This window comes from Neurospora tetrasperma (assembly GCF_000213175.1).
Source record: "Neurospora tetrasperma FGSC 2508 unplaced genomic scaffold NEUTE1scaffold_4, whole genome shotgun sequence".
NCBI lineage: Eukaryota > Fungi > Ascomycota > Sordariomycetes > Sordariales > Sordariaceae > Neurospora > Neurospora tetrasperma.
Window position 1 is genome coordinate 3433249 of NW_009799102.1, and position 27567 is coordinate 3460815.

Genomic DNA, 27567 nt, shown 5'->3' on the forward strand with positions numbered 1-27567 from the left:
ATGGTCGTATGTGTTTGTTAGTTACCCAAACTCTGTTTATTACATCCAAGGCAAGTGCTCTTCTGGCCTCTTCTCCCTCGCCCCCCATCCCGCTTTCCGTTCGATATTGTCCACGCTTCAGTTCGTCTTTTTCTGTGGTTGGCCGTCAGGCTGCTAGGCAAGTTAAAAATTGAGGGCATGACTTTATTTGACGTTCATTGGTTGGCGTTGGTGCCTTTGTGTCGTTGCGCCCAAAAAAAAATCAAACTTGGTGTCAGGTGTTAAGGTGATGCTCTTGATGCTAGTTGAAGGATGGCCATTCTTTGTTGGTCTTCTCGCCAAGTTCTCTAGAGCCAGTCTCTGGCTGCATGGCCAGGCCCTTCCATACTGCAATGACGCTACTCCTGTTCTGATTGACGTCCTCGGGACTGATGGGTGCCCCACAGCATCAGAAGCCTTTTTGAGCAACTGAAGCAGGAGAGTATGGCCTGGGAGAAGGACTGACAGCCCTGCAATCCTAGGGAGTATGTCTGTATTCGGGGTTTCCCCAAGATTTTGGCGGGTGTGTTTTCTTTCCACATTCAAAATAACTACCAACCCCTTTCGACTTGCTCCGTGAGTACGCTTCGTCTGACAGAAAGTATGGCAACAGTAGAGGTATGTAGCACATCTTCTGCCCGTTCTTTGTATGTGTATGACCCTTCTATATCTTTAGATCTCGCTGCTCACTTTCGCATTAGGCAGTTTAATGCTGCTTCCTCTCCAGCTCCGCCACCTTTTCATCATACCTCCTGAAGGCCATATACCCCTCGAAGAAGACACTAACCATCCACTTCAACCACGTCAACCCGCCCATCGGAATCTTTTCGTTCTTCGCCAGCCTCGTCCGCTCAAACATGACCATCTCGGCAATATGGATCACCAACACGGGCCAGAACATGGCATTCACCAACCACTTGAACCCATCCGCGCCTCCCACAGGCCACCATTTCTGCATGAACTCCCACGCCCACAGGCCCTGCTCCACATACCCCCCTCTTACAGCTGCATAACAGCCAAAGAAGAAGGCAACACTAATAGCCACGGCGCCGTCCCAAAAAAGCCTAGGCGCCAGGTACGTATCAACCACAGCACCTCCTCCCTTCTTCTCCCGCTTCCCAATCTTTTCCTGCTCCTTCTTCTTTCCCTCCTCCTCCTCGCTAGCCACTCCCTCAACAGGAAGCCCCAACCCCTCCCTGGCCTCCTTGGTCATGGCCACCAACCTCTCCCTCCTCTCTGCCCAGCTCTTCATGGGCGGGTGGATGGGGATCGTATGCGCAATCGTCGTTCTGGTTTGGAAAGCTCCCTCCTTGGCGCGCGTCTGCACTTTCAGTTCCGCCAGGGACATGTCGACGAGGCGAATGTCGACGTCCTCGCCGCGGAGGTCGCGGACGAGTTGGCGGACGGGCTTTTCGAGATCTAGGGGAAGTTGGAGGAGGGCCAAGGGACTGTAGTGGATGAGCATGTGTAGGAGGTCGGTGGCGTGGTCTTTGTTCATGTGGGCGATGGTGCGGGCGAGGGAGGTGGGGTCGATGCCGTCTTTGTTGTTGGTGGTGGTGGGGGTGGGGGTGGCCATTGTTGCGGTGGTGGTTTGCTTGGTTTTCTATGTGTTTGGTGGCCTGGTGGGTTTCCTTCGTTGAGAGATTTAATTCTTGGCTGGTGGCAGGAGAGGGTTGATGATGCTCAGTCCGGTTGTTTCGACGGTATGAAATGAGGTGGGAGGAGGGAAAGGAGAGGTGAGGTGAGGTTGAGTTTAGGTTGGAGCTTGGGGCGCGCTTCGCTGGCACGCTACAGTTACCAGGTGGTCCGATTGGGCACATTACAGGGGAACCACAACTGTGGGTCGATGAGATCAGGGTCAGGTAGTAGGGGTGACCCATGCGCGAGGCTTGCAGGTTGCCGCCGAGCCGCTGATAATTGTTAGTGCGTCCCGCTGAACTGCACTTCAACCCAACGTCTCCTTGCTCGATTCACTTCACTACTATCGTTTCCATGGGCACGGAAAGGAGGAAAACCGATGAATTCCACTTACAGCCTCTATCTCATTTGATACAGGTTTCCTAGTAGTTTCCAACTACCACCAGTCCCCACAATGAAGTGCTGGATCAATGTAGGTGCCTCTCGATCCAGCCTTGATGGTCTCCATGATCCTTTTCCTACCCTCTTGGGCGTCGATTATCTGGCTTCCCTTTTCCGCGCACAGCACGGCCGCCACATATCGCCTCAGAATTCCACCCCCATCCGATCTCACCTTCTCCTTGTTTGGCTTGGGCATCTCTAAACACGATGAGGAGGCCAGTTGAAAGAGGTTGGCTATGGCCCAGAACAGGTGTACGGTGGTCGAGAGGTAGGCCCTGATTGGGTCGATCATTAATACTTTCAGAGGAGATTGCGACCTGTTTCGGCTGTTGAGGTAACGGTTCAGGCTCCCTAGAAGCCCCTTGAGAAGCTTGACTTTCTGAATTTCTTCCTCAATCTTCTCCAACTCCTCCCATAAGGGCAGCGTCCCTGGGCTCATCTTGGCCCTTCTGCGAACTTCCTGGAAACGCTGACAGATCTTGGTCTCCACGTCCATGGCCGAGACAAGCGCTTCATCGACCTCCTCTCGCAAACTGACTTGCCATTCTGGCCCAGGAACTGTCACCGGAGCACGACCTGCCTCCTCTATCCAACCCTCTTCATGCATCCGTCTCACCATGTCATATTCCGACATCGCCTCTACTTGACCGCGAGATCGTTTTGTCAAGTCGGCTTCCTCCTGCTCCTCTTTGGACAATGTGATGTTGCTGCAATGGGGGAGAGACCATATCGCGGACTTGTCCTTGAACATAGCCCTTGCCAAGACCCTGGGGAAGGAAGGGTGTGTTTGAGCAGAGATCAGATAATGGCCATCGGGCTTGCCGGCATGTTTCTGCAGGAGATCGACGAGGAACATCTCTCGGTGGCGTACCGCCGATTTTGCTCGGTTGAGATCGTTGCAATGTGCTTGGTCTCGTAGCCGCGAGAACCATACTTCGGGATTGGCGTCTACGAATATCTCCAGCGCGACTGTTGACACTGGCAGCGCCATGACGACGGGTATGTGCTAAGTCTTCTGGATGATCTTGAATGGGGGTTGTGAGTATGGGCAGAATTTCTTGGACTCAGAGCGGAAGGGCGATGGTGCTTCAGCGCTCACCATATACCAGCTGGAAGACGGGACAAACGGGTTGTCCTTTATACATCAGCGGCACTGTTTGTTGCTTGATGTTGGTATCCAGGGAAACACCCATTGGGCAATCCCCACGGCCTGAACGACATCTTCCACGATCAAGCAGCCATAACAAACTTGAGGGGAGAATGACTAGAACGCGAGGCAAGCATTTAAGCTGAGCGGCAAATTGGTTATCAATGCTACGGACAAGACGGAACTGAAGCAAACTGCCCGTGTTTATGAACTGAAAGCTGACACACAGACACGGAATTGTATGCCAACGCACGTCAAAGTCAATTACGGAATCTCGACTCTGTCCTGACTCTCTCACAGTCTTTCTACCATTGAGCTCAGGCTCGAGTCTCGAGCTTGTCCCGTGTTCCTCTCTTCATTTCCCAGATTAGCCAGGGCTTAACATCTTGATCGGATACTTTTCTCTTCTGCCAGATGCCCATGCTACACCTCTGCTCGATCAAAAGCGAACTTAAGAAAAAAGTTAAGAAAAATTAGAAAAGAGATATACAGCACCTGGGATTCGCTGGTCGTCACCGACCCAACTACTAGTCAGGCGATTAGTGACTTATCTATGGGAGAGCGGACGGGATCCCGAGTTTTCCACTATCTATGGCCGTATTTGCTTCTTATGACCAAAACTGGAGCTTATAAGACACTTTAAGGTTGAGACTGCCATCGACAAATCCCAATTACCTCAGGTACCACCTCCCGATATCATCATAAACGTAGCTCATCCGGGACTGAACAGATGAGACCGACTAACAGGTTAGGGAAACCAGTCCGCTACCACTCTTCAAGGAAAAAAAGAAGAAGAAAAAAGAAAGGCCGTTGCAAGACTGTAATAGGGATTACAACAATTCGAAAAGACATCGGCTAGAGTCCCGTTTGGATATGTCTATCCAGAAATTGCCTAGAACTCAACATCAGAGGTGTAACAAAGTCGCTGGATGCGTAGTAGGAGTATACCCAAGGTATAATGTCAAAGGTCTCACCTATTTTATCCAGGACGAGCGTAGGTATTTGTACAGACAGGCAAATCTCCTCTGGTCGGAAACAGAGTGATTTGCCCTTCCCAGTGTGGATCTCGTATCTCATCTTCGAGAATTCATCAATTGACCTGGTTGGTGGTTGTAAGAAACCATGTTTGGCGACCTCAAAAGTGGACGTGGTGGGCGATTATGGCAACATGGGAATCGATTGGGGATTATTGATAAGATCTGCCGTGGAGGTTGAGGAGAAAATCCGGCTCATATGCAAGTCAATCGCTCCTTCTTCTGCAACACTCGACAAGAATGGAACACATGGTTTGCATTTAGTCGTCAGAGATTCACTGGCGGCTTCATCGCCAACAATTCTCTTTGATCAATACATCATCTCAATTGAAACACACATAGTTTCACGCGAACAAAAGGAACACTCACACCGAGCCAACAGTACATCCAGGGCGGCTGCAGACGACCACTAACACATCGGACAAAGCAGCAACAGAACCAACAAGCCGAAAATCAGCGGCAAACACGGTGAGCTAACAGGCGAATCAACAAGCACAAGAAATGGAAATGGATTAATCGACGTTGGCAGAAACAGGTTGCAACACGATGACGATGACCTCTATCTCTTGACGCCCTCTTCCCAACATTGCGAGACCGGCTCCTCAACCATGTCTATCTAATAGCGTTCCCGCGTATCCTCGAACTGGAAGAAATCCGACGAACGTCCCCGCCGCGACATCAAGACCGGCGTGATTGGCCTTGCACGAGTTCCAATAGCCGGTTAGACATTACATTAGGGAAACCACAATAGTCGTAAGGGTCGAACTCGGGGTAACTAGATAACCGGAGGTAAAAAATGTCAGAAAAGGATACAACATGGCTTCGAAAACGGCTCGCGTGGGATGTCGTACGTTACGGGTAGTCTCTTTACGGGTTTGGGATCTCCTGATGTGGATTCCCCGGCTCTCGATCCCTCTGCCTTGGGCTGCTCCGCCTTAGACTCATTGGCCTTAAGCTCCTCCACCTTCTGTGCCTCAGCTTTGGTTTCACAGATCAAAACCAACGCCAGGTAGTTCCGCAAGAACTTCTCGGCGATGCTCCGCATAAATTCTCGTGCTTCTCGACAGGAGTCGCTGGCAGGCAAGGACCACCAGGCGTCAGCCGTAGCCAAGAAGAGGTAAAGACTGGCGGCTAAGTAAGTCGAGAAGTCCTTGCAGCACCTCATTATACACCCGCCCAAGTCAATGATAAAGGGTCTGACTTCCGTGAGCCGTATGTGGACCTCCCCGTCCTTCGGCTGCGTTTCGACAATCTTGGTCTCCTCCGTCAGTAGTTGGTCTCTGATCAACACCGCCAGCTCCTTAGTCAACTCTTTCATTGACTCTGGCGAGATCAAATCATCGGATAGAATCTTCGCTCTGTCAAAAATGGGCAAGATCAACCCGATACCAACCAGGCGCTCCATAATCGTACTCGCCCCCATTTCATCACGAATCTTCCATTCCCCTTCTAGTTGTTGAAGATACCTCACGGTCATTTCAAAGTCGTTGATGGTATTTATGGCGATGAGATACTCGCTCTCAAAATCAAACACCTCCATAAGCGGCTGCGGCAGTTCAACCTGTTTATCGATGACCATCATCTTCGCAAGTCCATTTGCGAAGCTTCCAATATCGACTCTGCCCTTGGGTGTAAGGTATGTGGAGGACTTTGGGAAAAGCTGGCTCTGTCCGAGTCGCTTTCGCTTTGGACCGATCCCTATACTTTCAAGTTCAAGGCGATTTTTGACGAGATTGTCAAATTCTTCAGATGGTATGCCCAGTTCTATCCCAGCGAGACCGGCGCTCGGGATCCCTGCCTTTGATTCGACGAGTAAGACGGACGTTACATAGTTCATGAAGAAATCCCTAACAATAGATTTCAGCACTCCTATTCCTGTGTTTTGCGGCGTTGCCAGTGGGACACTAGTAACCTTCAAAACGTTCTGTGCTGACCAGAAAAGAAGGTTGCTGACAGAGAGATAGTCCTGGATTGAATCGCAGTCGGCTATTGCCCTCCCCAAATCGAGAACAAGGCGTCGTAAAGACTCGAGGTGGTCCTCCTTGTCCTTTTCACCCTTGTGAAACTCTCGGGCACGGCGCGCCGCTTTGGCTACAGCGTTCGCCAAGTCAGGAAAGTCTTCGGCATGAATCAAGTCGTCATATGAGAACTTGTGACTACCGAACGGGCTAAAGTCCGCACCAAACTGCTCCTCTAACCCCTTTTCCATTTCTTGACTTGTCATTTTCAGTATCTGCTCCCGAGCAAGTCTTTGATCCTGCTCACGGTCGTCTCGGAGATAATGCTGCTCGTGGCGTGACAGATTCGGTACATCTTTATCGCCGCGGTCCCCAGCCATGACTTCGCTCAAGACTTTTACCAATCCGTCGGAGTCGAACTGGCCATCGTCGGTCTCGAACTTCTTGGACAAATGGTGTCTGCGACACAGCAGCCACAATCTTTTGTCCTCCGCATCGGGACTTCTCCCTCGCTCGTCGAGAAGTCTGTCGACATCTTCGGGTGGTATATCGAGAGTCAAAAACGTAGTCATCGTGAGGGTGAATATGAAATAACCGTGAGTTAACAAGAAAAAAAAGAACAGCGAATGCGCGGATCTGAAGTTGACGATAGTCCTAGGCCACTCTGGTCATATGGGAAGACCCAGAGTCCCTTTACTTTATATCTCCATCATCCTTCCTTTTCGCCGGTTTCCTCATGAACCATAGCACTCGCCTGCCTTTGTCTAGCATCGCGGACTCGTTGGCCTTGACCTCTTTCCAGCAGGTCACAAAAGGTGTTGTTGGTGATCGACTAAACAGACCCATGAGAGAAAAGCGCACGGAATCCAAACCAACATGAGGAACCTCCTGAAATCCTTCAAGGGTGTGGACAAAGGGGGCCTCGAACCAACAGCACACGTATCCGACAGGCGTCGAAACCTCTTCTGCCCACTTGCCCAGGGCGCTTGAGTAGAAATCGCTTCGAAACCTACCCAGTAACTGGCACTGTCCCAACGAAAAATTGCACTCTACTGAATTGCACCTTGCAGAGAGGCTTCTTGATCTGAGCTGATTACCTATTCATAAGACACTCAGCAACGCAACGATGTCAGAAAAGCCAGAAAAGCCAAGTGATCTCGCGAACTAAATAAATCCATCTCTCATGTTTCCCCTAAAAAGCGCGAACCCAATTCCTCCTCATGTTCATATAGATGATCGTTGACTGACAAAGATCGATACAAACACCTAGATACATAGCTCTTTCTTCTTCCGAATATCCCCAAGCATGGGCATCTTTTCTCCAACCTACACCAGCGTCACGAGACTCCGCAAGTTTTTGCGTCCAATAGCCCGCACCTTTTCTTCCGCCTTTCACTCGACGACATCATCTCGAGGCAGAGACTACCCACCGCCAAGAATAAGAAGATAATGATGCGCTTGTAGGTTTTCATGTCCGAGCATTCGGTCGAAGGGCGACGCATGCGGTTAGGTCTTCGTACTGATTAGGTCGGAATTCAACCATTAGAGCTAAACCAAACGTTTACACTTCTCAGCCAATCCCGTCATCGTCACCTTCCATGGTTTTGTTCTTCTCCCCGATGGCAAGCAAGTCGTCTAGTATAAACGTGCCCTTCTTCGTTCCACTTATTTTGTCGGTCCAGCACTCCTCACCCAAAATCCCATCTCCCAATTCTTGCTCGTCGTTCTGGCAGAGCAATTACTCGGCATCGTTTCGTTTCTCCTGCATTTCCTCCCCCTCTCATAAGGCTACAGGAAGTTGACCGTCATCTGATAGGACGGGAAGCATGACTTCAGCTATCTTAAACTCAAGTATTCCCTAATTGACAACTTCTTCATCGCCCAGGAAAGTCACAAACGTGCAAGGCGTTGCAGTCAGAATGCGCCCAAGGTACCAAGGCACGACTGGTGAGCTCGATGTTTGTTGACCGTTCGATTTGATGATCTGCGCTTGGAGGAGCCAATTCCATTCACCCTTTGATCTCGTCAATTTCTAGGTAATGATTGAAAGTTATATGTGGGATGTTTCAACCGAGACAGATATTCATGATTGTGGTGGAAACAACGGTTTGCGTGATGATCATCGCTTATTGGAGTGAAAGATAGCTTTTCACCCTTGAATGCATTTCACATCAGGTACTGACGACAGTTAAGTGTCCCAACCTTCGGGTCCCTTCGACCCAGGCCCTCAAATATATAGTTGGTTCGGAAGATTCTCCTCTTCCACGTCTACCTCCATATCGCCACTACCATCAATATCAAGTCTTACTCACTCCGTAGATACGACTCTTTCTTTCATTATTTTTCGTATTATTCTCTTATTGCTCTTTCTGAAAGATAGTGTAAAAGATGCAAAAGAGAAAAAAGAGAAGAAAAAAGTAAGACATACAACACCAGGGATTCGCTGGTCGTCACCGATCCAACTACTAGTCTGGCCCTCACTGGCTTATCTATGGGAGAGCGGACGGGATCCCGAGTTTTCCAGTGGGTATGGTCGTATGTGTATTTCTTGTGCTATCTAAGTGCTTATAAAGTACAAAGCGAGTGGTCCTCCTTTGGCCTCTTCGAGGATGTGAGGAACTGATCGAACACATAGCGTACCCTAGAAAAGCGAACAGGACCCCCTTTCTATATACCATCTTCATGGCCATCATCTAGCCGTCCGTTTCGTTTGCATATCAGGCGCCGTCGAATTATCGCCTATATCATGAGCCGCGCGAGAGCCGCACGAAAGCCGCGAGGGTATGGCAAACATGGGCGCGGGGGGTACAGGTCCCGAACCCGACAAAGGCCGACGTCACTCCATCCGCGGCACACACACACGGTGGGTGTGAGTTTACGCAACACACAAGACAACACAAAGCGGGTATGGAACCAACAGGCCAACGAAGACGTGCCAAAACACACTGGAAATTCTGGGAAAGGAGCGGATCCTCCAAAGTCAGAAAGAATGGATTGTATTCCCCCCCTTCTCTCTTCCCCTCAACACCATGACCACCTTCTCCTCTTCCTATCTACTGCATTTTGAGTTCACTGTTGGATTCCCTACTTTGCTCCCCTCATCAGGCTCCCTATTCCCTCGACCGTTCCCTCAGCCTTTTATGCTACCATGGATTGGATTCTCCCCTGATCCGTCAGACAACAACAAACTCACCCTCATCTTCCGTCTTCGCTTTTCAATCTCCCCTAAACACAGACTCCACCAGCAACACCGACGCTACATAGTTCCTCAAAAATAGAACCACAGGCTTAGCCGCTTGTCTCGTCGGATTCTCTTGCAGCCGAAGAACTTCCGCCGCCCCCAAGAACAGCATGAGACTAGTTACCAACCAGTCCTCAAGCGATTCGCACTCTTCTATATCCTCCTCCAAAGCTTTCATAAGACTCTTCAGTCCCTTTCGTTGTTGCTTACTCCCCACCTTGTCTTTCCGCAAATAACTTACGAATCCTTCCGCCATACCAGCGAGAGCACAAGGCTCTTGGAAATCAGATCCCGTAAAAGTCCGCTCCTGCACACCGAGACCCAGGTACTTGATCCAGGAACGAGAACGCTTGGGTTCTTTCATTAGGCGATCGCCGAGTTCCTGCGCATTTTTCAGCGCATCCATTTCCCATTGTTTATCCTTTGCCTCGTCCTCGTCCTCGGCATTGTCTGTACCTGCCGCGGCGCTGTTGTCGTCGCTGTCACTGGAGTCGGAGTCTTGTAGGGAGGTCCAGTGCGAGATCATTATCACGGTGAGCGCATTGGCGAGGTGCCCTAGCCATCGCTTGTGGCGATGTTCCCATTCTGACTCTTCTTCCGAGGTGAGATCTTCTTGTTGGGGATCCCAGTCGTGTCTGGTGATGTCTAATAGACGGATACGGCTGGAAATATCGAGTGACAGTGGGATTGCGGCTTCTCCCGGGTCGACTTTGGTGTTGTTGCTTTCCTGTTTCTCGAAGAATTTGCGGAATAATGGAAGGAGCGGTTCTCCGCCGTCTTCAAGGAGGTAGTTGCGGTCTTCCTCGCTGATTTTTAGGCTCAGCGAGATAGAGATGGACTTCTTGGGTTGATTGGGGATTGTGGAATTAGACATGTCGACGGTGTTGCGCTCGATAATCGATGCTCGGTGCTCGAGAACTAGTCTCCATTTGGGAAGGGCGAGCCTGTTTCTTATGTAAAGTTGCTACTTTCGAGTCATCTTGGACGCAGTGGCTCATGTTGTGGGAGCAGGGTGTTCATTGATCAGATCATCGCAAGTGGAAACAATCAAGTTCACCAGCACCTGCCCGGATGGTGGTCATTTGAAGAACAGCGTGTTAGGTGACCAACTACAAACGGTTGTTGATTTTGTACTAACAAGATACCAAATCAAATCAGTTCAATGGAGTGACTGGAGAAAAGGAGCCGATAGAGCACTCGGATCATCCTCCTCATACAGTCTTGGACAGTATTTCCAGGCAATTGAACTCAACTTCTGACTATTAGTTCTAAATTGTATGGTGAGAATTGAAAAATTACTCGAAGTGCTGCTTGCTGCATAACGGGATCAGTAACGTGAAAAGTGTGCGATAAGGTAACTTCATTCCATCATCACCGAAGCCACTCGTTTTACATCTTATGGCGTGATTATTCTCAGATGAAAAACCGACCCAATAGGCCTGTGGTCAACTCGATATGTTCGCTTAGGAGGACTCATACCTCGAGGAACTCAGAAGGTACGCTGCCCCAACGAGCCAACTACCATCTGTGACAAACTGGATATCACTAACCATCCGTGTTGACATTGACGGCCGTCCTCGTGCCGTGCCAACATCGATTCATGTTCCCGTTTGTTTCTTTGAGCTCCGTCTCAACGTTGACATCAGCGATGGCTTCAACCAAGGCCAGGAGAAGGCAGTGATGTAGCCTATATCTAGAGATGACAAGTGGCCTAAAACTTCCAAGGGCAACAATCACACCAACACTAATTCAACCGATATCACCTCAACATGTACCTTACGTTGGTGATATCTTTCACAATCTGCACCGGCTACAAACAATCAAAGGAATCGCAGTTTGTGTGTCAAGCTCATGCGCCATGAGCCTCGAACATAGCTCCAACTCCATGATGGTCCTATAAAGATGCCTCTCCAGTCTTCATCTCCTGCCATATTCTTCAAAGCATTCTATCTTCACCATCGACTAATCAGCGCCAAAAAGGCAACTCAGTTGACCATTACAAGCCCTTTTAACTTCGAGCCATTCATTTTCAGCAAGAAATATTCCCCACAAAGATCAGCCCCCCAGTATCAACACAAAATGAATAACCGCGCAGACATTGTACTAGCCAAGTTTTCAAGCCACCAGTCAATGATAGAGGATTGTGAATGGGATCAAGGAGACGAGAAAGTGGCCCGTTTATTAGGGAAACTCAAGGAGCAAGAGAAGCAACTCCAAGCCCTGTTTAAGAAGCTTGTCGGCACTCAGTCCGTAGAGATCAAGGAAAAGTGGGATGAACTGATCAAATATCTCGACAAAGGTACTTATGTATTCGCTCTTCCCCAGCGTCATCTATTTCTCCCCTCCATTGTTCCTTGTTTGAACAACTACTAATGACTACGCTACGGTATCCACTAGAAACCACGGCAGAGAACATGCCAACCGACGACAAGGACACGTTCCTCAAGAAACTTCAGACCCTCAGTGATAATATCACCCCAAAGATACAAGCTCTTGAAAGTGCCATTACGAAGCCCCAGACGACCGAGGTGGCTCCCGCAGCCTAGGTTAGATTAAAGGGATGCGTACCTACGCAACACAAGGCTCCCGCGGGTTCAGTTGTTGCACGTGGTAGGACCACACAGATGGACAGAAGACTAAGGTAGCTGGACTACCTTAGGTACCTAGTTTAGGTAGGGATGGATAGATTTGGTTTGAGATTAAGTTCCGGACCTGTCAACCGCAGTTTGGCGAATTTGCGGTTCTTTTACCCGTCATAATGCTGTTTTTAACGGTATGACCAGCAAGTGATTAACTAGACGTACCCAGCTAGTGTGCCTGACACCAAGCTCGAGAGAATAACGAACAGTCTTGGAACACCTTGAAAGTTCGCAAAATACGTAGCAAGACGAGGCACAGGTGCCTCTGTTCGCCAATCCTTTCCCAGATTAAGAAGTAATGACCTTACAACATTTCAAAAAGAAGCAAGCCAGTAGGACGAGATCAGTTTTTGTGTTCATAAAAAATCATTGCTCTCATATGGGATATCATAGATGTCAAGTAGTACAACCCTAGGCCCAAGGTTTTGTCCCCCTTTCCGTAGACACCAGGAAAAAATAATACCGGACCCGGCTCCTGTCGCTGACCATCCTTCCTGTAATTATGGTATTTTTGTTGTTTTACTTTATTCTTGTGCTCGTAAAGTCGGCTACACTTGGATTGCCTAGTTGAGCTTGATAGAAACAGACTTGCACTGGGTGTAGTTGGCCAGAGCAGCCTCGCCGAGTTCGCGACCGATACCGGACTCCTTGTAACCGCCGAAGGGAAGCTGGTGGTGAAGAGCGTTGTCTGTTGGGAGACATTTTGGTTAGCACGATGCAACGTTACTCCATCCGGTACAAAGCAGGTATACTTACAGGTGTTGACCCAAACGGTACCAGCCCTAAGGTGGTTGCTGACGCGGATGGCAGTGTTGAGGTCCTTGGTGTGGACGGCAGCAGCAAGGCCGTAGTTGGAGTCGTTGCCGAGCTTGATGACTTCCTCCTCGGTGGAGAACTTGGCGACGGCGCAGACGGGGCCGAAGATCTCCTCCTTCATGATCTTCATGTCGTGACGGACGTTGGTGAAAATGGTGGGCTGGATGAAGTAGCCCTTGTCACCGTGGCGCTCACCACCAGTCTCGACGGTAGCACCCTCCTCCTTACCGGCCTTGATGTAACCCATGATGCGGTCGTACTGGAGCTGGCTGACCTGGGGGCCCTGGAAGGTCTCGTCGTGGAAGGGGTCGCCGACCTTGTTCTGCTGGGCGCGCTGCTTGAAGGCCGTCACAAACTTGTCATAGATACCCTCCTGGACGTATACACGAGAACCAGCGCAGCAGGTCTGGCCGTGGTTAAAGTAGATACCGAAGTTGACCCAATCAATGGCCTGGTCGATATCGGCGTCGTTGAAGATAATGTTGGGGGACTTGCCACCAAGCTCGAGGGTAACCTTCTTCAGGTTGGACTCGGCGGCAGCCTTCATGATTTGGCGGCCGACCATGGTAGAGCCGGTGAAGGCAACCTTGTCAATGTCCATGTGGGAGGCGATGGCGGCACCAGCAATTCTGCCGAAACCAGAGATGATGTTGAGAACGCCAGGAGGGAAACCGGCCTCCTTGACGAACTGAGCAAAGACGAGAGCAGAGAGAGGCGTCTGTTCAGCGGTCTTCATGACGATAGTGTTACCGGTGGCCAGGGCGGGGCCGACCTTCCAGGCAAGCATGAGGAGAGGGAAGTTCCAGGGGATGATCTGACCGCAAACACCGAGAGGCTCTTGCCTGGTGTAGTGGAAGGAGTCGGGGGAGATATCAATGGTCTTGCCCTCGATCTTGTCGGCCCAACCGCCGTAGTAGCGGATAGTGCCGACGACGGCGCCAACATCGCCACGGGCCATGGTGATGGACTTGCCATTGTCGAGAGACTCAACAGCGGCAAGGAGGTCGAGGTTTTTCTCGAGCAGGTCGGCGAGCTTGAGGAGGTAGATGCCACGCTGCTGGGGAGTGACGTCGCGCCAGACACCCTCGAAAGCCTTGCGGGCAGCGGCGACAGCGATATCGACATCCTTCTCGGTGGCCTCGTGGACGGAGCAGATGACCTCCTCGGTAGCGGGGTTGATGACCTCGAAGGTCTTCTTGTCGACACCCTCGACGAACTCGTTGTTGATGAACCTGGTAGCATAGGTATTGTGGTTAGCTCTCGTGCTTGGGAAGCAACTTGGGGGAGGAGAGAGCTGTGGATGGGAACTTACAAGCCGGTGGGCTGCTTATAGGTGCCGGTAATCGGCGTCTTGAGCTCAACAAAGACGTTGGAAGACATTGTGACAGAAGCTAATGGAGAAGTGGGGTACGGTGGTGGGGGGTATATAAGAAGAGACAAGAACTGAAGAGAGAAGAGAGCAAGGCTGGAATAGAACACAAACTCGAAACTCTGGGAGAGTGTTCCGGTTAAATACTTGATGAAGGAGAAGAAATAGTTGACGACTTGGAGATAGGAGAGACAGAAAAGCACGACGAGGTGGTGGGAGGGAGAGGTTCAAGTAGTCGGCGCATGTGCAGTAGATTTGGAGACTAGTCGAGTCTGGGCACTCGAGTAGTGTACATGCAGTACCTGCTTACCGTCTTTGTCCCTCTTTGCGCCCGAGGTGGATCGTGATAATGCGGGCGGTAGGTAGGTCGGGTCCCCCTGGAGGATGACCGCAACACGGAGCGGGGTCAATGATGCCGGGCGACGCTAGCGTGGGCGGCTGACGGTTGAAACCAGTCTGAAAAGGTCTCGGGTGTGGGTGTGGCCAAGTGCCACCCACCTCCTGTCTCGTCCTTGACCAGGGCAAGCGGGACGGGATACGAAACCAACACCTACTGCGGATCTCGAGTCGTTCATCAACCTCGATCAGATCCTTATCTTGATGTTCAGCGAGATAGTACATACAGGACACACCACATATGGCAACTGAACCGTAGGTAAAGAGGTACCGACGTCTTATTTTCTGGAAACGGATAACTCAAGTTGTCTCGCGACACGGAAAGAGAGAGACTGGACGGGAGGCTGAGGGGTTCCATGTCCATTGATTGCCCTATTGTGATGGGATTACCAAGCAGCAAGGGTAGTCGGATCGGCATTCAATCATGGCCACGTCGGGGCTGTCATTGTTGCCGTCGTCGCTATGGGGTCCCCACAGTCTCCATACTCTTTCCCCGCGTGCCTCCCCCGCATTCCCCTTGTCTGTGCGGAAAAGGGGGCCCGCCAGTAAGCGTACAGTCCGCCTCCAGGATCTCCCTGCGCGTGGCCAATCGTTGTTTGAGAGTGAAGCCGGGCTGGATCCAGCACAGCCAATCGCACGTGACGTCTCAACTCTTTCCTTGGATGACCATCAATAGGGCCGACAGCCTCTTCTCGACCGTCCCTCCAGGTGTAGAGTATCAATCGGATGAAGGGGCTCATGCACATTGGACAGTTTCCCCAAGCTTCCCCAAAAGAAAGAAAACAGAAGAAACGAAAAAAATGAGGCGCAAGTGACCAGCAGTTGGCGACTACAACAGCGCCATTTGGATGTCATAGGTGATGCAGTGCTTACCCCGCAGATTTCTCCAGACAGCATCTCGCTGCCCCAAAGTCCACCCCCTGTTCCACCCGTTCGCCCATCCATCCTCGTGTTCCAGCCACCATCATCTCCAAAGGCCTTTTTTTTTTCTCGTTCCTTGAACCAGTCTGACAATGCTTCTCAGAGGAATATGAAGAGTATCCAAGATTTAAGCGTGTCGGTCTCAGATGCTATTTTTTTTTCTTTTTTTTTTTTTGGCTTTCGCCGAGAACGAAACTGGAGCTTACAAGACCTAATAGTTGGAGTTCCTGAAACGGGAACACAAATTTCGGGGTAATGTTCTGCGAAGCGCCTGGGGTGGAGTGTTGACCATGTGCGATGCCGCTGTGGACTCTTTTTGGTTCTGAACCCCAACCCCGGACTTTTGAAAGGACAACACCAACAACACCATCCTCACCCAGCGACAACCAAGCCCATGCCAGCTGATGTTCGTTCAAATGCTACCTTGGCGGCCATATGTAGTGTACATACATCGGATTCGGCGCCCTTCCCCCACGGACGGACACATATGCAGCCACGAGGCATCAATCACTTCCGGCTCTCCGAGATTCTTCCCTCTCTCCGGAGCATGGGGGGTCTTGTGCGGGATGGTAGGTTTGCTTTGTCCAACCTATCACGATCGTATTTGTGCATCTGGACGTTCCCATGACACGAGGCCATCTCCACACCAACGAGCCTCCGGGTTCTAGTATATGTAGTGTATAATACGGACCAAGCAGATGGTAAGCAAGCTTATGTATGAGGCGACTTGCTATCGAATCAGATGGATTGGATGTCGTTCCAGTACACTACATGTTTGATGGACTTTGTTTGGAGGTTTCTCCAAACAATGTAGGATGACATCAACGCAGCATAAGTCACCCATTACCACGAATGCTCAGAGACGTCCACATTTCCTTTACAACGTGGCTTAGGTCAGAGCAAGCAGAGTTCAAGTTCGTGCGCCGCATACTTTTCAAGCACAGAGATCACCAATAAGGAACCAAGTACATACACATTGAATTGCATACTCGTTGAACAGCATCTGGGCGTTGCAGATATAAGTGAGGGATGTCTGTTTGCTATTAATGACCGGTCCTGCCCGTCTGAGCGGTGCATTCAGTTCTTCGAGATCGGTTCCTAGAGGTATTGGACTGGACCGACCAGTTGGGTGTGTCGATGTTTTCGAATCAACTTGAGTACCTATGAACAACCTGCTTTTTCATCAGCTGGTGAGTGAGGTAGGCACTCACATGTCAAGTGGAACTTGCGCTCTCTTTGCTGTCGTCGAACCTTTTTTTTTTTTTTTTTTTTTTTTTTTTTTTTTTTTTGGTTGGACTTTCAGTTGACAAAGTGCAGCCAAAAGGGCAACCAAGCAAACGGAAGCGTGAACCTCAACGGCCACCGGCAGGGGCAGCCGAGCAGCATGCACGATTACGAAGTGGGGCCCAGCGTTTGGGGCTTGTTAGAGTGAATGGGGCGGGAGGACTGACTAACACGATTCCAACAGTGTACCAGCTTCTCAGCACGTGTAACTGCTAACAGATGTTTAAGTGTCGCTACAACACCCCAGGTAGCACCTAATGTCGGTACTACCATAGTGAGGAAGGAGCGACTTCACGACCAGCGAGGCAGCTCAGTCCTGTGAAGGAACTGAAAGAATTGATGGTGGAATTGGGCAATACGGTACTTTACTCTGTCTGTCGGATGAGGCCAACGAAACCCTGAATTGCAACAGTTTTTGGCATCATTCCGTTCGTTGCGGCCAAATGCCATTTTCTAGCAGCCTTCGACGACCGCCACTCGTCGGTTGGTCTGCAATTTTTGACGCGCCTCCCAAAATTTGCTAGCATTGCCTGGACGTTGTGTATCAACCCGTTGGGGCTAGAAATAAGGGCAAAATTTTTCTCCTGCCAGCTCCTCCAATCCATGTCCGAACACCTCAACGGCCAGCAACCAACGCCGATCCACGACCGACCGACCGACCGTCCGTCTGTCCAATTGATATCCATCCTATACCGTAGCATCTTCACGTGTACCATTTCTCTTGACTGACTCGATCCCTTCGCGCGGCCGCTGATTGCTCCGGTCGCCGGCTCAGGAGGCCGCTGCTCCCTTGCGACAAGGGTCAGAGTCTCTTTCAACCAACACCGTTCCGTTGTCGCGTTCAATGGGTCGTGGTCCTTCCTCTGCTTCACTATGGCCGACCTCAACTTCACAGCGGCCTTCGAGGCCAACCTCCTCGCTGCCCTGAGCAAGCATACCGAAGAGGCCAAGAGCCCGGCTTCAACTCCGACTCCCGCTCCCGCTCCGGGTCCAGCTCCCGTTCCCACGCCGACACCACCGTCGATACCGACCCAAGATGCTTCTGCTCCTCCTCCCCAGCCAGTGCAGCAACAATCACAACAAGCACAGCAGCCACCGCTGAACCACTCCCTACAGTCGTCTCAAGGACCCCCGAGCCAGACAGCCCAGCCTCCCCAGCAGCAATTGTCACAAGCTTCCTCTCTCAGCCATGCTCTTCAGCAGGCTCTACAAAGCTCGAATCCCCCGTCTTATCAGACGCCCTCGATTCACCAGCCTCAACCCTCCTCGACGACCGCTGCACCCATCTCCCAACCACTCGTACAAGTCCCGCCGCCCCAGCCGAGCCCTCATGCGGTTTCCAACGTGCCTCCCCAGGCGTCTCCCGCTTTGACAGAGCCTCCAAAACGGTCCCATAGCCCCGATCCCCAAGACTCGAATGGCAAGCGCCCCAAGCTTAAACACGTTGATGAGATGGATCAGGACATACCGTTTGATATCAAGGCAGCCCTCGCAACTGCGCTTGGCGATTTTGAGAAACAGCACAGCCAAATCGGCAATGATAGCTCGCTCGAAAACCCATCCGGGCCCAGCTCGGCTCCTCCTCCGGCGCTCGCTGTCTCTCTGTCTGCTACAGCTACACCGATGCCAGAGAAATGCGGGGATAAACTTATGAAGGCCTCATCTAACTCAACTTATATGATCCGTTCAATGAGTCTTCCGGTGCTCGGAAACTTGGCTGTTCAGATTCTGCTCCGACTATCCCAACAACCCCGAAACGAAACATTATCACTTCTTTCTGAAACCGATGCCGAGTTTCGAAAACACTACGATTTGTTGACAGAGTCGTTCAAGTTAGCCAGAAAGGGTTTCTCCGACAGTCCTGTGCTTCTTCCAGACGAACTAGAGATCAATGATTCAGAGGACCGCGAGACGGTTCGGGTTGCAAACCTAGCTACGACGGCTATTAGTGTCTTTGGTGCAAACGATGTTGCCTGCAAGGATTTGGACGACTCTTTCTTCTCTATCTTTGTACCAGAAGATGGCGAGTTTAAAGATACCTTGGCCGACTTGCTCCTCAGCCTCAAAACTCAGGCCTTTCTGGATTCCTTGGATGAGCAAGCGACTCCTCAGCAGGTTACAGAACAACTCGACAAGTTCTTCCCAGATAACTTCGAAGACTGGCTCAAGCAACGTAACCTTGATGTCGTCACAGACACTGATGCGGACCAACTCGCCGTGAAGATCAAGGACCGCAGGGAGCTGTTGTCCACACTCGCCAACAGTGAACAGCCCAAAAGTATGTCTGGCCCCATGCCTTTTCAATGAAAGTCATGCTGACGTATAAAAGAATCTCTAGAGAGCAAGTACTCACCTGATACTTTTCCCGAAACCCTCTGTGTCTTTTTGCAAAGCCACATTGGGGTAGTCGTTGAATATGCCGAAGAATATGGGGTCAAGATCCCAATCAGTGAGGAGCCGATTGTATCGGAGTCGATCGAATCGGGCCCAATTCAAAACGGCAACAACGTCCAGGACGAGCATGCCGACTTGGCCGCCCTCTTGCAGTCCAAGATTGTCGAGAACGGCGAGCTTAAAGACTTCCATGCGGGAAACCTCCACAATGAGGCGTCCGTATCTGCTGATGACAATTTCGATCTAAGTAAACTTATCGAGCAATCTCTCCCCGACCATATCAATGGATTGAAAGACGGGCTTCTAGAACAAAACGGGCAGGGTGAATCAAGCGGGCTTTTTGACACAAAGGATCTGGCATCCCTCATTGCTGAAAAGCTAAACGATAATCTTGAGACACCAGTTCACGGACTCTCAACTGTTCCACAGAACTATGAAGATACCATGCGGGAGAATCACGGCCAAGGTAAGGCTGAACACATCATGCTGACGGGACCCCAAGGCTAATTTTTGATATGACAGTACATCCTCAGTACCATAACATCAACCAGCTACAAACACCGACATACCATCAATACCCCCCAGCATCATCTTCTAATATTGGAATGGGGACAACGGGGGAGACGCTACCTCCTAACCAATCCTGTCCCACCTCAGTTCTATACGAGAAGGCAAGACAGGCCGCTGTCGCAAAGTCATCGAGTACGACTCGCAGGGAGGGACTGCATTCGACTCGCAGACCATGGACCCCCGACGAGGAAAAGGCTCTCATGATGGGTCTGGACATGGTGAAGGGGCCTCATTGGAGTCAGATTCTGTCACTCTTTGGGGCTCATGGGTCCGTTTCGGACATTCTGAAGGATCGCACGCAGGTCCAGCTCAAGGATAAGGCAAGGAACCTCAAGTTGTTCTTTCTCAAGACAAACTCAGAGATGCCCTACTATCTACAGAGTGTTACGGGTGAACTCAAGACCAGGGCGCCCGGACAGGCTGCTCGCAAGGAGGCGGAGGAAAAGGCACGCCTGAATGCGGAGGATGAACAAGCACGGTTAGCAGGCATCATGACATTGGGTGGACTACATAACAACCACCACCCAGTTGTCGGCAGTCCCATTGCGCCCTCTCCCGCTCGTGCTCACACCGCAACTCCTGGACCAGGGACTGGTCACTTGAATGGGACGCCTACGCCCACGCCCACGCAAGGACCAACAAACCAGCCTGCGGCTCTTGCTCCAGTCCCGATCTCACCAATGGTCAAGACTGAGCCCGTGGACCACTCAGCGCATCAGGTCGGCAATCTGCCACAAATTCAGCCGGCCCCAGCTCCTCAGTCTTTGCAGCCGGCGTTGAAGCCTCAATCACAACCTCAGCCTCTACACCAGCAACAATCGCAGCCACATCTACAACAACAACAACAACACCCTCAAGCAAACGCTCAACAACACTCACAACAGCACTCGCAGCAACACTCGCAACCATTACAGCCACTTCGGCCCCAACAGCAACCTCAACAGCTAGCCCAATCCCAAATGCGCTCTCAAACTCCCCAAGCGCTGGCGCCAGATCCACAGCAACAATACCACCAACAACAACAACAACAACAACAACAACATCATCAGCCGCAAGGGCATCAGCAGCACCAACAGTTGCACCAGCAGCAGCAATTACACCCAGGTTCACAGCAACACGAGCAGACGCAACCGCAACCGCAGCCTCAGGTACAGGCACAGCCGCCGCCGCCGCCGCAGCAGCAACAGCAGCAACAGCAGCACCATGTGGCCCCGGCTCCAGCATCAACATCAACTACGACAACGGCAACACCAGCAATAGCAACTGCTCAAACCCATGTCAATGTAGCCGCTGCGGAGCCAGCAGCGGCAAGTTCAACATTGAGCAATCAAGCTACACCGAGCTTTGGGCTCCCACCCATACCTCCGAACCACCACTCAACACCAGATCAAGCTCAAGACGTAAAGCTCTTTGAGACGCTCCAGGCTGCAATTGGAGCGACTTCGCCTGCTCACGAGAGCCATCAAGCGGCAACTGTGCCGGAAACGTCTGCTGGATAGAATCCAAGCCCTGAGAGTGATGAGGACGTGGAGAAGAGTATTACACAGTTGGGGAAGCGTTTGATGTCACTACAGATGCTCGATGGATGTGAGTACATGTGGGATTGAGGAGGTTCTTTTCTTCCTTGACATGAAATTGAGATGATTCAGGGATTGTCATGATTATTATGTTCAGGCGTTTAGGTTTACAGTATGGGTGGCAGGACAGAAGTGTCGGGCGCTTTTTAGACATGCTTTGAATTCTCAGGGGGGGGCGTTAGGCCACCAGTGGGAATGCAAAAGAGATGGCGATACCACGGGGAATATATGTATGGGTTAGACAGTGTTGTCTTGTACCTTTTATAGCGGAAGGTTTTATTGTGATAGAGAAACATCAAGATGAACTTTTAATTACCTGCTCTTTCTTGTTGTCCAGTCTAAACGGTCGAGTTATGCAGGTTGAGTTCAAGTTTTATGCATGACCCCCTCTTTATGCACCACTGTCTTGGTAAACATGGTTAACGCCGAGGTTGATGCCGAGTTGGCCAAGATTACCTAGGCAGCGAATTGACTCGTGACTGGTTAATTAGTCTATAAAGCAGGGAATGTGCGGGGTTAAGCTCGGACTTCCGACTTAAATGGCTGAACGGACATGCCCAGCACAATTCCTCAGCGCTGGGAAGGAAACATCGAAGCCAGAAAAGTGCCTGTAAGAAATTTTACGAGGGGGGATTCCAGGCAACGATGGGCCTTGTTGAAAATATTCCATCCTTCCACGCTCAACATTCTTCAACTCCACCTTTTTTTTCTCTGGGACTTGCTCTGTTGCTGTGTTTTCCTCGGAACGCCACGTTTCACATCGTTTGCTCCATCGAGGGCCTACCCCGGATCTTTTGGAAGATCTATCAGATCCATCTGGGACCACCGGCCAGCCTGGGTACCCGTTCCTTGGACCCGACGGAAGTAGGCGAAGTGAAGCGAGACAGTGCAGCTCCAAAAACACTTTAGCACAGCAACCCCAACGCACGCAACGTCATTCTCCGATCTTCCGGTACCAATCCGACGACTCTTTTCCTCTTTGTTCCACTCGCCGGCAAAACACGGTCAAGCTTTGATCTTGCACTGACCCTGCTACCATCCACAACACCCACTCAAAAAGGGCTGAAGGGCTAAAGGGGCCAAGACCCACCAAAATCTCGGCCGTCTCTGGGTCCAAGTCCGAGCCGCCCCTCGTTTTTACTCTCGGACCTCCGCTGCCCTTCATCATGTCGGAGCCTAGCCGGGGCAGCGTCGAACCAAGCAGTGTTGAGCGCAGTGTCGAGCGGAGTCAGTCTCCTGCCGCCGGCAACAGGCGCGACCGGATCAGCAGCCGGGACCGAGACGAATCTCATGACCAGGACGACGACCACCATGACGGCAATGGCTCTCGCCCGCCCCCGAGAAAGAGGCAGCGTGTCCGTCTCTCGTGTCTAGAGTGCCGCAGGAGGAAACTCTCGTGTGACCGGGAGTTCCCTTGCTCTCGTTGTATGCAGTCCGGCACTCCGGAGCGTTGCGAGTACGAGACCCGGCCCGGTCTGGCACCACCAAACAAGCTCGGCCTGTCTCATTCGGCCCTGGCCGGCTTCGACTCCAGGCTGTCGCTGCCCAATGGCGGCAGCGGCGACTCGTCTTACTACCGCAAGGATGCCCGCGAGTCGGAGAGGATCCGTCGTCTCGAGTTGGAAATTGCCCAGCTAAAGAACATCGTACTCAAGCAGCACGCCTCGCTTGATGGTAGCACTGTTACAGACAACTCACCTCCTATGCAGAAGCTTCACACCGCCTCTGGAGAGGACCAAGAAATCGGGGCGCAGTATGGATATAACCAGTTTTCCGATGCTGTGAACGATGAGTCCAAGGAGGAGCTGCGATTTCTCCGTGGCAAGGAGTTCAAGACGCGGTATTTCGGCCCACACAGCGCATCCCGTGCTTTCTCAGAGGTATGTATTGGAGTCGTCACCGTGGGGAAGTAAGGTTTCCTTTTTGCTAATCTCCGTTCGTAGCTTGCCGGCCTTTGTCACTTTATGAAGGAAACATCTGAAGAGTTCTTCCGTCCGTTCACCATTCCTAACACGAAGGACCGACAACAGCGTACAGAAGAGAGAGAGATCAGGTTCCATCAAGCGGATGAGTCGCTCGAGTCTTTGCTGCCGTCCAAGGAGAGGACGGATTCCCTTGTGACCATCTACCTTGATCAATTCGAGCAGATTCATCGCATTGTTCATATCCCCACCTTCCGTAGGGACTATGATAAGTTTTGGGACCCTGCTCAAACAAGATCAGCCGCCTTCAGTGCTCTCATCCTGGCCATCTTGGGCGTTTCCAGCTGTCTCGGTTCACATTTTCCCCAAGAGTTTGACAAGATGATCAGCCGCTCACATGCTGATGCACTCAGATGGATTGATGCCGTTGATGAGTGGCAGCAAAAGCAAAGTCAAAAACATCGTCGTCTCATCCACTATCAGATCGCATGTTTGGTGTACCTCGCGAAACGCGTCAACACGGTGAAGAAAAAGCGATTCTGGAAAGGAGCTGGCGCCATGTCGATGGATGCCATCTCGGTTGGTTTGCATCTCGAGCCCAGCCATAATATTAGCCCCTTCAACCAGGAACTGAGACGCAGGATATGGGCAACCATCCAGAGCTTTGATCTGCAAGCATCATTTGACATGGGCCTACCCAGCATTCTCGGCGCTTTGCACTTCAACGTCGAACCTCCCCGTAACATTGACGATGACGAGTTCGACGAAAACAGTAAAGAACTTCCTCCTTCCAAACCACCCACCGAGTATACTTTTTCCTCCTACCAACATCTCAGCCGGCAAAGCCTCGACCTTCGTCTTGACCTTATCCGTGTCCTCAATGGTCCATGCGAGAAACTCGATTACGACCAAATAATTCGCTACACCAACGAGATCAATCAAGAGATCGACTCGTTACCCTCATGGGACGTCACCGACGCCGATGCTCCCACGGGCGTGTTGAAGAAACCTCTTCTCGCCTACACTCTCCTGCACATCCAGCTTCGACAGTTCATCATCAAGCTCCATCATCCTTATCTGAAGCTTCGCAAAGACAACTCGAAATATCAATACTCCGAGATAATTTACTACAACGCTGCGCGCGACATGGTCCTTCTCAACGACAAGCTCGCTCAGCAAGGCATCCGCACCCTCAACTACCTCCGCGAAGACTGTCTTACGCTAGCCATCAACCTCTGCAGCGTCACCATGCTGCAGCCCCGCGGCTCCACCAACATGATCATGATCAACTCACAGCACACGCTGCAGCTTCTGGAGAAGTGCCTGGCAATAAAGGAGGACCGTATACTCCGATGCGGCAACAACGAACCGTGGGGGTACTCGATTATGTGCGCAGCGGTTGGATTGCTGGAGGCACACCTGGGGGTCAAAACAACAGAGCAAGCAAAGGCGACGAGCGCTGAGAGGTTTATCAAACTGCACTGCAAACTCGTGCCGATGACCTCTGGAGGAGCGGGTGGGTCGAACGACAGTCAGCCGAGCAGTAGTCAGGAACGTGGACATCAGTGTGGTGCTGAGAAGCAGGAAGACGCAGAGAGGCCACCACAGCAGCCTGGACTGGCTGGGGATAGGGAGTCTGCGACGCCTGTTAATGGTCAGCCTGCTGATGTCTCTGGTGTTGGGAATAACAAAGTAGCGCCAAATGGGCTAGCGACGCCTTCCAATTCGCAGTTTCTAAATGGGATAGCGGCGGATTATATGGCTCGGTTAAGAGTATGTTCTTGTTCTCCTTCCTCGCACACAAGAAACAAGACTAACCGTTCAATGTTTTATCAGCCCCCAACGCCCTTTCTTCACCCTGGAAACACACAACAGCAGCCACAACAAGCACCCATGCCACCAGTCACGCTCGGCCCGGCGGTAGACATCCCCGGCACACCGTGGAGTGTAGTTCCCGGTGTTGGTCTCACAGGTGCTGGAGGCGAATGGTCTAACGCTGGTGGTTTTCAGTTTGTGAGTATCCCTTTCCCTGCCTATCGTACATAATATGTTTTTCTTGTTTCCCTCGTCTTCAATTTTCATGGTATGCGCGCAACATGCTAACCACATATAACTCAAAACAGCCCAATACCATGAATTCCGAATTCGACATGACCCAGTTAGGTGCTAGCATGGGCGAACTTTGGCCGTCTGACTTGTGGGATTTGATTTAGTGCCCATGGGACCAGTCTTCGGGAACGACGAGATGCGGCAACAATTAAGAGAGAAGGGACCGAGCGATCGATTACGATTAACAAGCGAAGGAAACGAGCAACAACCAAACGATTACCGTGGGGGGCTTCGGTGGACAAGCCAGGATACACAGGCATATACACATAAACATGCCTTGGGTTAAAGAGAAGGGAGCATCACTTGAAGAACAAGAATAAGCGCAATGACCCATGGAAAAAAAAGAAACGCACGAAAGGAATGTGAAGACAAAATTGGGGTTGGACAGCGCAAAGGCGAGCCAAGAGGAAAAAGACGGAGGGGGAAGAAAAGATATACTAGAAAGAATGGTTCACACGAAAGGATCAAGGAAAGCAAACTTTAGGATAATGTATACTTTGGAATACTTGTTGATGACAAGGATGGGTGGGATGCGAGCGTTGAGGTGCGTTGTCGCCTGGCTTGTGGTATATAGTAGAGGTAGATACCGATCGACAGGCACAGCGATGGAAAGCAACATTACTTGATGGACGAGGAGAACAATGGAATAACTGGTGTAGGTCGGTTGCATCATGATGTCATGTCTATGATGGTCCTATAGATGCAGTTCCTTGGGGTTTATGATTTGGAAGAAGCAATAACAAAACAGATCTTCCTGCAACTAACTCCTTGATAACCTATACAATATCTGAACACGGGCTTAACGAAACACGACTCAAAAGGCGGCAACGGAACATGTAAAAGCAAGGAAAGAAAGAAAAGAGAAAAAATACAATGGAAGGGCGAACAAAGAGATGATGAGATTTAGGTTGGGGAACAATGAAAAAAAAAAAAAAAGAAAAAGCACTAAAAAGAAAAATATTGGCTGGTCTCTCCCGCCGGGAATTGAACCCGGGTCTCGAGCGAATCGAACTGATTTGATGTTCAAAGCTTGACAAGCTCACATACTGACCACTATACTACGGAAGACTTTACAGTTGTGAGGCAACTGTCGTAGTTTGGTTTGCTGGAAAGCAGCTTGGAACCATGCCTTTATATAGGCGGGACTCGGTGAGAGTGGGAATACGACCTACTTGCGGAATGGCATTCGCGAAAGACATTCGCAGATTTTGCGCACTTTAAATCAATTTTTTAACCTTACAATTTGATAACTCTCTTTGGCAAGAATTGGGGTTTATGAAAGTGGGGATATTTGCAAGTTATGGCTTTGTAGTATAGTTGTGGTTGTGGTTGTGACGAAGTTTGAACTGAATGCAGCAGCAGCAGCAGCAGTCTGCGATGCGCGGTACGTGATGCGTGGAAGTGCTTAAGTGCAGATGACTGGAATAACGCAATAAGGTCACGTCACCTCACCTCTTATGCCTCTTGATCTTTCTTTCTAGCCTGGGAACTTTTCGTCTTCTGCGTCCGTGTAATCGGTCTAGCAAAAAGAACAAACGATCCATCTTTGAGCATGCATGCACTTGTGATGACAGTTCTAGTCTAGGTCTCTAGGAGCTCGTTACTCAAAAGAGAGCATGCGCCGTTTTCTTATGTGCCTGCTACCTGCGAGCTTCTTTCCTATTATTTGTAAACGTTTGACGGTCGGCTATCGAACATTGAGTGTGAATCATATATTCCGGGATTAATATTGTCTTGGGTGCAAGTACTTGTGGGATCTCCGTCTATCAATACCTCCCTTCTCTTTGAACATTTACTTCTACGTGGTCGGAACCGAGGTACGGATTGTTTGACGTCCGAATACTGGATCATCATTTTAACGTGTACCTTCAAGAATCTAGATCCCATCTTGTCCAATCCTCTTTAGCTAAAAGATAAAGATTTTACGCGTGAGTTCTTCTAAAAAAGCTTAGCCCACTCGAGCCTGCACTACTATTCAAGAAAATTTCGCAAAGTCAAGGAACACTTGATGCCCAACTTCCATCCATTGTGCCTTCATGCATGCAAGGCGAGAGAGATATTGGTGTCTTGCAAATGCTGATTCAAAAGCAGAA

The 27567-nt window shown here is 50.7% G+C and overlaps 8 protein-coding genes across 8 annotated transcripts; 3 read left to right on the plus strand and 5 right to left on the minus strand.

Moving 5' to 3' along the window:
- Nucleotides 1-724: 724 nt before the first annotated feature.
- NEUTE1DRAFT_147478 (uncharacterized protein) lies at nucleotides 725-1713 on the minus strand (the record flags this gene model as incomplete). Its single annotated transcript, XM_009854209.1, has 1 exon — nucleotides 725-1713. The coding sequence occupies one exon, from the start codon at nucleotides 1592-1594 to the stop codon at nucleotides 725-727; it is 870 nt and encodes a 289-aa protein (XP_009852511.1).
- Nucleotides 1714-2092: 379 nt separating this feature from the next.
- On the minus strand, nucleotides 2093-3088 carry NEUTE1DRAFT_139035 (uncharacterized protein; the record flags this gene model as incomplete). Its single annotated transcript, XM_009854210.1, has 1 exon — nucleotides 2093-3088. One exon carries the CDS (start codon nucleotides 3086-3088, stop codon nucleotides 2093-2095), a length of 996 nt encoding a protein of 331 aa, XP_009852512.1.
- A 1989-nt stretch (nucleotides 3089-5077) lies between these two features.
- Nucleotides 5078-6808, minus strand: NEUTE1DRAFT_102229 (uncharacterized protein; the record flags this gene model as incomplete). Its single annotated transcript, XM_009854211.1, has 2 exons — nucleotides 5078-6396; nucleotides 6544-6808. 2 exons carry the CDS (start codon nucleotides 6806-6808, stop codon nucleotides 5078-5080), a joined length of 1584 nt encoding a protein of 527 aa, XP_009852513.1.
- A 2643-nt stretch (nucleotides 6809-9451) lies between these two features.
- NEUTE1DRAFT_111357 (uncharacterized protein) lies at nucleotides 9452-10351 on the minus strand (the record flags this gene model as incomplete). The annotated part of the gene is made up of 1 exon (XM_009854212.1): nucleotides 9452-10351. The coding sequence occupies one exon, from the start codon at nucleotides 10349-10351 to the stop codon at nucleotides 9452-9454; it is 900 nt and encodes a 299-aa protein (XP_009852514.1).
- Nucleotides 10352-11556: 1205 nt separating this feature from the next.
- On the plus strand, nucleotides 11557-12023 carry NEUTE1DRAFT_111358 (uncharacterized protein; the record flags this gene model as incomplete). The annotated part of the gene is made up of 2 exons (XM_009854213.1): nucleotides 11557-11776; nucleotides 11875-12023. 2 exons carry the CDS (start codon nucleotides 11557-11559, stop codon nucleotides 12021-12023), a joined length of 369 nt encoding a protein of 122 aa, XP_009852515.1.
- A 446-nt stretch (nucleotides 12024-12469) lies between these two features.
- On the minus strand, nucleotides 12470-14601 carry NEUTE1DRAFT_65925 (uncharacterized protein; the record flags this gene model as incomplete). The annotated part of the gene is made up of 3 exons (XM_009854214.1): nucleotides 12470-12804; nucleotides 12873-14164; nucleotides 14245-14601. 3 exons carry the CDS (start codon nucleotides 14310-14312, stop codon nucleotides 12680-12682), a joined length of 1485 nt encoding a protein of 494 aa, XP_009852516.1.
- Nucleotides 14602-17775: 3174 nt separating this feature from the next.
- Nucleotides 17776-21607, plus strand: NEUTE1DRAFT_130751 (uncharacterized protein; the record flags this gene model as incomplete). The annotated part of the gene is made up of 3 exons (XM_009854215.1): nucleotides 17776-19180; nucleotides 19241-19762; nucleotides 19819-21607. 3 exons carry the CDS (start codon nucleotides 17776-17778, stop codon nucleotides 21363-21365), a joined length of 3474 nt encoding a protein of 1157 aa, XP_009852517.1.
- Nucleotides 21608-22609: 1002 nt separating this feature from the next.
- On the plus strand, nucleotides 22610-25578 carry NEUTE1DRAFT_123378 (uncharacterized protein; the record flags this gene model as incomplete). Its single annotated transcript, XM_009854216.1, has 4 exons — nucleotides 22610-23344; nucleotides 23387-25138; nucleotides 25202-25378; nucleotides 25489-25578. The coding sequence occupies 4 exons, from the start codon at nucleotides 22610-22612 to the stop codon at nucleotides 25576-25578; spliced, it is 2754 nt and encodes a 917-aa protein (XP_009852518.1).
- Nucleotides 25579-27567: the final 1989 nt, after the last annotated feature.